At 38.9% G+C, this 10,771-nt stretch overlaps 1 protein-coding gene across 1 annotated transcript in view; it reads left to right on the forward strand.

Moving 5' to 3' along the window:
* The first annotated feature begins 4,235 nt into the window (after positions 1 to 4,235).
* Positions 4,236 to 10,771, forward strand: part of F9 (coagulation factor IX) — a 33,712-nt gene continuing 27,176 nt past the window's right edge. Inside the window, exons 1-3 of the mRNA NM_001195725.2 lie at positions 4,236 to 4,323; positions 9,549 to 9,712; positions 10,230 to 10,254. Coding sequence (NP_001182654.1) covers positions 4,236 to 4,323; positions 9,549 to 9,712; positions 10,230 to 10,254 — 277 coding nt within the window. The remainder of the gene's footprint in view (positions 4,324 to 9,548; positions 9,713 to 10,229; positions 10,255 to 10,771) is intronic.

Consider the following 10,771-nt stretch of genomic DNA (forward strand, 5'->3'; position numbering starts at 1 on the left):
GCAAGGACAGTCTCTTTAAAAATAGTGCTGGAAAACTGGGTTTCCATGTGCAGAAATATGAAACTAGACTGCTACCTTACACCTTACACAAAAATCCACTCAAAATGGATCAAAGACCAAATCTGCAACCCAATAATATCAAATTACTAGAGAACCTTGGAGAAACTGCAAACTATGCATAGAAATAGGCAAAGACTTCTTGGAAAAGACCCCAGAAGCACAGGCAGTCAAAGCCAAAATTGACAAATGGAATTACATCAAGATGAGAAGCTTCCACACTGCAAAAGAAACACTCAGCAAAGGGAAGAGGCAATTGACAGAATAGAGAAAAAAAATTTTTAAGATTTATTTTATTTTTATTTGAAAGACAGAGTTATAGAGACAGATAGAGACAGAGAGAGAGGTTTTCCACATGCTGGTTCACTTCCCAGATGGCCACAAGGGCTAGAGCTGCGTCAAACCAAAGCCAGGGGCCAGGAGCTTCTTCCAGGTCTCCCACGTGGGAGTAGGGGCCCAAGGACTTGGGCCATCTTCTACTGCTTTCCCAGGCCATAGCAGAGAGCTTGATCAAAAGTGGAGTAGCTAGGACTAGAACCAGGACCCATATGGGATACCAGCACCTCAGGCCAGGGCTTTAACCCAACTGCACCACAGTGCCAGCCCCAGAGAAAATTTTTGTAAACTATGCAACTAATAATAGGTTAACATCCATAATCTATAAAGAGCTCAAGAAATTCAACAACAAGAAGAATTTGAATAGCCTTTTTCAAGAGAGGAAATTCAAATGGCCAACAGACATTTGAGAAAATGCTCAGCATCACTAGCCATTAAGGAAATGCAAATCAAAACCAAGGTGGGGTTTCACCTCATTCCAGTTAGAATGGCTCTTATACAGAAATCAACAAATGAAAAATGCTGCTGAGGATGTGAGGACAAAGGGTACCCTGGTCCACCTTTGGTGGGAATTTAAACTCGTGCGGCCACTGTGGGAAACAGTATGGAGATACCTCAGGAATCTCAGTATAGGCCTACCAAATGATCCAGCCGTCCCACTCTTGGGAATTTACCCAAAGCAAAATAACTCAGTATATGAAAGGTTTATCTGTACCCCCATGTTCAGTGCAGCACAATTTACAATAGATAAGATATGGAATGAACCCAGATGTCCCTCAACTGTTGACTGGATAAAAAAATAATGGTATATATACACTATGGAGTACCACTCAGTTGTAAAACAAGAGTGTTAAATTATTAAGTCAACAACAGGAGTCACTGTGTACTTACTCCTCATGTGGGATCTTGGTCCTTAATGTGTTGTCCAATGTGAATTAATGCTGTAAGTAGTACTGAAACAGTATTTTACATTTTATGTTCTGTGTGGGTGCAAACTGATGAAATCTTTACTTAATATATACTAAATCAATCTTCTGTATATAAAGATAATTGAAAATGAATCTTGATGTGAATGGAATGGGAGAGGGAGTGGGAGATGGGAGGGGTACGAGTAGGAGGGAAGTAATGGGTGGGGGAAAAGCTATTGTAATCCATAAACTGAACTTTGGAAATTTATATTTAATAAATAAAAGTTTAAAAAAAATGAAATCCCATCTTTGGCAACAAGATAGATGCAAATGGAAACTACCATACTTAGTGAAATATGCCCAACCCAAAAAGACAGATATCATATGTTTTCCCTGATCCAAGGTAACTAATAGAGTACTTGAAATATTATGCATTAGATGGCCGGCACCGTGGCTCACTAGGCTAATCCTCTGCCTGCGGCGCCGGCACACCGGGTTCTAGTCCCGGTCAGGGTGCCGGATTCTGTCCTGGTTGCTCCTCTTCCTGTCCATCTCTCTGTTATGGCCCGGGAGTGCAGTGGAGGATGGCCCAAGTCCTTGGGCCCTGCACTCCATGGGAGACCAGGAGAAGCACCTGGTTCCTGGCTTCGGATCAACGCAGTGCACCAGCCACAGTGGCCATTGGGGGGTGAACCAATGGAAAAAGAAGACCTTTCTCTCTGTCTTTTCTCTCTCACTGTCCACTCTGCCTGTCAAAAAAAAGAAATATAATGCATTAGAGTGAAATAGATATTTTGCAATTCAGTGATTGTTTATAGCCCTTGTCTGTTCCATTGAAGAACAGTGTTTGGTTTTGTTGTTATTTGTTTTTTGTTTTTTTGTTTTTTGTCTTCATACTATTTGTTGAACTCTTATTTAGTGTAGGGTTAACTGTACAATCATTAAGTAAACTGTAAATAAATCTTTGTAAAAATTAAGAATGGGAATGTGAGAGGGAGGCAGAGGAAGTATTGGAGCATGGGTGGGAGCGAAGGTAGTGTGCAAAGTGTCACTATGTTCCTAAATCTGTATATATGAAACACATGAAAATTGTATAACTAATTTAAAATTTTTTTTAATCTTTTATTTAATGAATATAAATTTCCAAAGTACGACTCATGTGTTACAATGGCTTCCCCCCCATACCGTCCCTCCCACCCACAACCCTCCCCTTTCCCACTCCCTCTCCCCTTCCATTCACATCAAGATTCATTTTCGATTATCTTAATATACAGAAGATCAGCTTAGTATACCTTAAGTAAGGATTTCAACAGTTTGCTCCCACACAGAAACATAAAGTGAAAAATAATAGATGATTTTTTTTAAATGATGATGAAATCAGATCAGACCTATTGTCATGTTTAATCCCAGTGAGAGTCAAGTTGGGAATTGATAATTTCTTTCTTTTTTTTTTTTTTTTTACAGAAGATCAGTTTAGTGTACATTAAGTAAAGATTTCAGTCGTTTGCACCCCCATAGAAACACAAAGTGAAATATACTGTTTGAGTACTCGTTATAGCATTAAGCCTCAGTGTACAGCACGTTAAGGACCGAGATCCTACATGAGGAGTAAGTGCACAGTGACTCCTGTTGTTGACTTTACCAATTGACACTCCTGTTTATGGCATCAGTAATCTCCCTATGCACCAGTTATGAGTTTCCAAGGCTATGGAAGCCCCTTGAGTTCTCCGACTCTTATCTTGTTTAGACACGTGTGCAAAGTGTCACTATGTTCCTAAATCTGTATATATGAAACACATGAAAATTGTATAACTAATTTAAAATTTTTTAAAAATAAGAAAAAAAGATTGTTCAATCAAAAGTAATAACAATATAGAGTTTATAACGTAGAAGTAAAATGTATCATAGCATCACAAAGAATGGCAAGTAAGTAGTTGTATACTGTTAGGAGTTTCTAATACTATATGTAAAATGACATAATACCACAAATTAATATGTACTATTACATAGTAATATTCATACATTTGTTTCATATGTATAATATAGTAGTGTGTATACATCTACATATATTCATCCATTTGTTCTGAGTCAGAACAAATGGGTCTGTATCTTGTGTCATATGGAGACATGGCACAACAATGATTATAGACTCCCAATTATGAGAATGAGCATGAAATGTTCCATCAGGTGACTCAGGGTATGTATTTTTTTAAACATTTTTTGATTGATTGATTTGAAAGGCAGGGCTACAGAGAGAAAGGGAGAGACAAAAAGAAAAATCATCTATCTGCTGGTTCACTCACCAATTGGCTGCAATGGCCGGGATGGGCCAGGCTAAAACTATTTAAAATTCCATCTAGGTGTCCCATGTGGGTGCAGGGGCCCAAGGACTTGGGTCATCTTCTGCTGCTTTCCCAGGCACATTAGCAGGGAGCTGGATCAGAAGCTGAGGACCAGAGACTGCAATACATGTTCATATAGGATTCTAGCTTAACCCGCTATGCCACAACACTGACCCCAAGGGCATGTATATTTTAAGTTGTTTTAAGGTCAGTGATCAAATAAATTTGTTCTTTCCAGCTCTTTACATTTAAACTATATGACATTAGTGAGCCCTGACAAGTATAAGGTAGGTCCCATGGATTAATTTTGCTGCCCCAGCAACTGTAGCCACCAAACTTATCCTCAGTCTGAATGTAAGTTACTTGCTGCTTCCTTCTCAAATAATCCACAGTGTCAGAGGCCCAGCATTCAGAGGTGAAGGTTAATGATGACCACTGGCCATTTTCATCACCTGACCCTAAAGGCCATTGTAAATAGCCCAAGGACCCACTGAGGGAGATGGACATTATTTCCCAGAAGTAAATACAGCTCAGCTTGTACTTTGGAACAATTGACCAACCTTGCCACTTGCACAACCTACTAGCAAAGGTTATGCAGTTCCTGAACACAATCATGGCAGAATCACCGGGCCTCATCACCATTTGCCTTTTGGGGTATCTACTCAGTGCTGAATGTACAGGTTTGTTTCCTTTTTAAAATACATTGAGTATGCTTGTGTTTTAGATATAGATATGGATGGTGTTATCTTTTTCTCTAAATAATGATTACATGATTTGATAGCAATATTTGAGATCCTAGCAAAGAGCATGTGCATTGGTAAGTACTGACTCCCCAGTAGCTGGGGTTTCTTCCTCATTATTAAAACTAAATAGAATTACAATGCTTCTAATTCATTTTTATTTAATGGACTCTGTGAAACTTATGATTTGACAATGCAATTTCTCTTAGAAAACATTCATCTCCTTAATTTAACAAATTGTTACCAAGTTGGGTAACAGGTTAGCAAGGAAACAGCAGAGTACAGAGAAAAATATGTTACATTTGCATTTTTTGGACTCACTACTTTGAATTAAAAATGGTAAACATTAAAACCACAACTGGTTTTATTTACACAAAAATCTGGTTTTCAGGTAGATGATATATTACAAAATTTAACAACATATAATGATATACATCTCTAATTTTGAAAATTACAACTAAATTTTAGTTGAAACATGAAGGTTAATCTTCCATTAGTAAGTTGTTGTTCACCAAAGTATTTTGTGTTTTGGGAAGAAATCCTTTGGTCTCTAATTTCAAATGTGTCAGAGTTGATACTTGGGGAAACTCAATACTCAGTTGAGCTCCCTAGAGAAGAGAAGAAAGTTCAAAACTAACATAAAGAATAGAAATGAAGTTAATGTAACATATATTACTTTGTTTTTTTCACAACTAAAGTGAATTTATATTCTCCCCAGAGGAGAGCAGACAGAAATGAACTTATCCCATTTGAACAAACAGCATGTGCTCACAGGAAGCATTTATCACACTTACTTGTCAACCTACTAGAATCAAATCTAGTGGGTGACTATGCTGGGATCAGGGGTGCCAACCCTAAGAATCCCCAGAAAGCAGACTGTCCTTGTGGTTCCCACTCCAGACATTATGTCAGCTAGGAAATCAGACCGAAACACTGAAATAATGATGCAATAATGCAAAGGTTAAATTGAACCAGCAAAGTAGGTAGAGTTAAAGTATAAGAAAATTTGTTGAAAAACTCACAAAATACATAAACACAAGTCATTACACATATCTGGGAAGACAAAGGCTCTAAAGCCTTCTTTAAGATAAGTAGTGGGATAATGGAAGTTGTTACACAGTGATTGTCCCCATGAAGAGCTGAGATGTTGGCAAAAAGATAGGGACAAAAGAAGAGGGACTAGGATTTCAGAGCTGGGGAAATATGGACTAGATTTAAACCTGAAGGAAGGTTAAATATATAACTCCCAGACAATACTGAGGAGAAAGACAGTATGATTCTGGAGCCACTGGAGTCAGAGATAATAGACCTTTGAGGAGAGGGCTGGGGGACTTTCCCTCAGGATGGACATTACTCTTCTGCTGCTAAGCTGTCATTGGCTTCTAAAAAATGATTTTGCATTTGTATAACTGCTGTCCTTTTATCTTATAACATCATCCAGGGTGACACAGGAGCCAGAACCTGGACAGTAGCTATACAGAGAAAAGGGAAATTCCAATGATATTAAAGAAGTAGAAATTGCAGCCTGACATTGTAGCATAATGGGTTAAGCTGACGCCTGGGAATCCAGCATCCCATATAGATGCCGGTTCATGTCCCAGCTGCTCCACTTCTGATCCAGATCCCTGCTAACAACCTGAGAAAAACAGAAGATTGTCCAAATGTTGGGGCCCCTGTATCCCTGTGGGAGTCCTGGATGAAGCTCCTGGCTTCAGCCTGGCCCAGCACTGCTCATTGCAACCATCTTGGAGGGTGAACCAGTAAATGGAAGATATCTCTCTGCCTTTTCCTCTCTCTCTGTACTTTCAAATCAATAAATAAATATTTTTAAAAAGAAGTGGAATTATACAACTTAATAACCATCTGAATGTGGAAGATAAACAGATTTAGGGCAAATACATAGAATATGTCTTAGACATTTCAAATCTGATATGATTAACAGGACACAGCATGGTACCTAAGAGCATGGGTACTGTATCTCAATGCCAGAGTCTAAATCTTGGCTCTAGGGGCAGGTGTTGTGGCACAGTAGGTTAAGTCACTTCTTCGGACACCTACATCCCATGTCAGAGTGCCAGTACTAGTCCCAGCTACTTCACTACCAATCCAACTTCCTGCTAATGCCTCTGGGAGGCAGCAGCAGATGGCCCAAGTACGTGAGTTCCTGCCCTCACATAGGAGACTTAGATATTGTTACTGGCTCCTGGCTTTGCCATGGCCCAGCCCTGGCTGCTGCAGGGATCTGAGGAGTGAACCAGTATTTGGAAGATCTCCCTGACTTTCTTTTACTATGACTTTCAAATAAATTAATTAATTTAAAAAATAAATCCTGGCTCTGATGCTCTAGCTTGTTACATTGGGCAATATATTTAACCTGCATGAATCTCAGTTTTCCTCGTTTACCAACCAGGATGACAGTATCTATCTTATGGAACTACTGCAATGATGAAATGAAATAATAGAAACAAAGTACTAACTATAATTCATAGCAGAAATACTACATAAACATCAGCTATCACTGGCCATATTATGTTGTGCAGTTAGGGAACTGGAAAGATGATCTCCAATTCAGAAGCTACATCTGGTTAGAGATTGGTACTTGGAATCCAGTGTAATATAAATAGTAGTTGCATCCATGTATGTGTGAGCACCAAGGGAGTGAGCATGGATATTGTGGCACCTAGTACAGTACTTGGAAGTCAGGGCTGAGTGCTAAGTAAATGTAATGAAAAAGGTCTGGGCCAGACTTAGGTACAGCAAGCAAGGCCACTATTTACACACCATGAGAGTGAGGGCTCCTTAATGTTGTGCCCTAGATGCCTTGTTTCCCCACCTTAATCCTGGTGCTAGCAAAGACATATAGAGTGCAAAGGAAAAAGACGGGCTAGATCCTGGGAGAACCATGACATATAAGGGTTAGCCAGAGAAAGGCAAGTTAATATATTCAAGAAATAGATGAATAACATCAGCTAGAGCAAAGAGTGGAGTGATTTCATGGAAAGACTTTCCAAAATGTATGAGATTGACAACTAGAAGTGCTTTAGAGGAGTCAACATTGTGATGCAGCAGGTTAAGCCACCACTTGCTATACCAGCATCCCACCCCATATTGGAACGCCATTTCAAGTCCTGGCTACTCCATTAGCTTTCTGTCAATGCACCTAGGAAGGCAGCAAAAGATATCCCAAGTGCTTGGGCTCCCACCACCCATATGGTTAACCAGGATGGAGCTTCAGCATAGCCCAGCCACCTGAGAGATGTGGCCGTTTGGGGAGTGAAATAGCAGATGGAGAATCTCTCTCTCTCTCTCTCTCTCTCTCTCTCTCTCTCTCTCAATGAGATAACCAGTATACACCAGTATACCAATTATCTCACTGATCCTGTTGACAACATTATGAGGTAGGTATTCTTATTACTGTAAAATCCATTTTACATTGGACAAAGTTAAGGTTCAGAGACAATGTGATGTATCAAAGGTCACACAGTCACTAGTAGGTCAATATGTCATTCAACCCCAAATCTGTCTGACCAGATTTAAAACCCTTTTTTTCCCACTCAACCACATTGTAAATGGATGCAGCCATAACCGCTACATATGGGCACCTAAGGCCAAGTAAATAAATTAACAAGAAGAGAGGTATGCCTGGTAGGGTGGGAGGGGACAACATGTGATTTTCCCCTATGGTAATCAGTTACCACAGAAAAGTAACAGGCAGATGGTTACCCTGATGTAGCGTTGGGTTTGTAGGGAAGGACTACTATTGACAAGAAGCAATGGAAACTGAGAAATTGGCAAATGAACATAGAAAAGAAAAATTCTAAGCTAAATGCAGAAAGTAAAGGCAAACCCAAAGGAGATGTGCAGAGCAAGAGATAAGCAAGGATGTCAAGGGACTAGAATTATCCATAAAGTGAACAGCTACAATGAAAATAAGGGAAGAAAATTTAGTTTATTTCTGGAATTTTTTTGAGCTAAAGAGAAAATAGTCCCAATGCCTTGGAAAGTTTATCTTATAAGCACTTGGTCCTATTGAGATAGTATCAGATACATTGCTGGTCTCTTGAAAAAACCAACTCCAGTCAACTTCTTGAGTATCTCTTATTAATTATATGTATTTGATCTGCTGTGGATCAAAAATTTCAAAAAAAAATCTGTCTCATTACTTGACATGTACCAATCATTTTTCTTGTCATTATTTCATGAATAACAGAACATAAAAACTAATTTATATAACATTTACATTGTAGTAATGTTAAAAGTATTTCTAGAGATCAGTTAAAGTAGATTGGAGAGTATGCGTAAGTAATATGAAAATATAGTACTATATCATTTTATGTAAGGGACTTGAGAATCCATGGGTTTTGAATCCTTAGAGGAGTTCGGGAATTGCCCATGGTTACCAAGAGTTGCCTGTATATACAAACATATATTCCTTTATACATTCACATATGTGTGTGCAGACAGAAGCAGAGAAACAGGCAAGGAAGAAAGAGGGAGGACATTTGATTCTCAATCTATCAAAGTTCAATAATATCCCTACAGATTAGACAGTCTTGGCAAAAATAAACCATGTCCTGAATTCCAGAGAAGTGCTTATATCACAGGAATTCCTGTAACACATGCCAAATGAAGGTGGTGTGTATCTGAAAATGAACTAATAATAATGCAGTGGTTTTTCATTAAAACCTAATGAGAGACACCAAGGTCTAACTTATAGCTGGGCCACAGTTAGGCTTCTATATTCTTCAGGACACATTCATTGCAAAGTCATTTAGGCAACTGCATCCTGAAATACAGCCCAGTGAGGGTAACGGATCACCTTGCAAGGATCTGCAATGAGCTATTTTCAAGTGATGACAGAGTGTGAAGTTAACTGCTTATTTAAGAACTTTCTTTTTCATCCAAGTAAATTCAAATATGATGGAAAACGTGACCCTTTATTAATGGAGCTCTTTGACTAAAACAGTAAAATTGAATTTTAATTCCTAAATCTGAATGTGTATACAGTGCAGTGGGAACATCGCTGATTTTTGGCTCCATGCCCCAAAGAGAAATTGGCTTTGGGATTAGTTGGATTAAAAACAAAGTCTTTCTTAAGAGATGTATTCAATTTTCATGATGTTTTCTTTTTTCTAAAGCTAAAGAATACTTCTTTTAAATTTCAGTTTTTCTTGATCATGAAAATGCCACCAAAATTCTGAATCGGGCAAAGAGGTACAATTCAGGTAAACTGGAAGAGTTTGTTTCAGGGAACCTTGAGAGAGAATGTATAGAAGAAAGGTGTAGTTTTGAAGAAGCTCGAGAAGTTTTTGAAAACACTGAAAAAACTGTGAGTATTTCCACATAATAACTTTTTTTTTTATTTTGACAGGTAGAGTTACAGACAGAGAGTGAGACAGAGAGCACAGAGAGAAAGGTCTTCCTTCCGTTGGTTCACCCCCACAATGGCCTCTATAGCTAGAGTTACGCCGATCCGAAGCCAGGAGCCAGGTGTTTCCTCCTGGTCTCCCATGCGGGTGCAGGGGCCCAAGCAACTTGGCCCATCCTCCACTGCCTTCCCAGGCCACAGCAGAGAGCTGGACTGGAAGGGGAGCAACCGGGACTAGAACTCGGTGCCCATATGGGATGCCGGCGCCACAGGCGGAGGATTAGCCAAGTGAGCCACGGCGCCAGCCCCTCCACATAATTTTCAAAAAAAAAAAAAAAAAAAAAAACTTGAAAGAAAAAGATACTTCTCTTTGGGTTTTTAAAATAGCCTTACATATAGATGTTACAAAGGAAAAGGAATCAATAACAAAACACTTTAAATTCTACCATTGACTTATATTCTTTTTTTCCCTTTATAGACTGAATTTTGGAAGCAGTATGTTGGTAAGCAATTCATTTTATCCTCTGGCTGATATACAACATATTCAAGAACTCTTTTTTTTTTCTTTGTACAAATAAATAATATATTAAACTGTCAAAAGGACTCAGGATATTCAGTCCAACCCTTTAACTCAAGATTAAGTGGTAATAGAGTACAAGTTTTTGCCAGCTTGATAAGTATCAGCTGGCAGATAAGTTCACTCCTCCCTAGGACTTCACAAAGAACATTGTTCCACCCTAGAAAGCTGGAAGGAAGAAAGTGAAATGATTGCATCTTTGGACTGAATGACAATTTGCAATCCTCTATAAACAATCAGGAAATGCTGATTGCCTTAAATGTTTCTTGTTTAAAAGTCCTCCTGCTTAATGATGTCCTTCAAGGCCATGATCACCTGTCCCCCCTCCTTCCTGTTGTCTTTCTGATCTCTTCTTTTGCTCTCCTTACACACTTGGCTCTAGCCATCCCAGCTTTCCTTCTGTTCCTTGCCAACACCAGGAATACTTGCATTTTAGAGACTAT

This window comes from Oryctolagus cuniculus, chromosome X (genome assembly GCF_051225735.1).
Source record: "Oryctolagus cuniculus isolate XC-2025 breed Fujian yellow rabbit chromosome X, ASM5122573v1, whole genome shotgun sequence".
NCBI lineage: Eukaryota > Metazoa > Chordata > Mammalia > Lagomorpha > Leporidae > Oryctolagus > Oryctolagus cuniculus.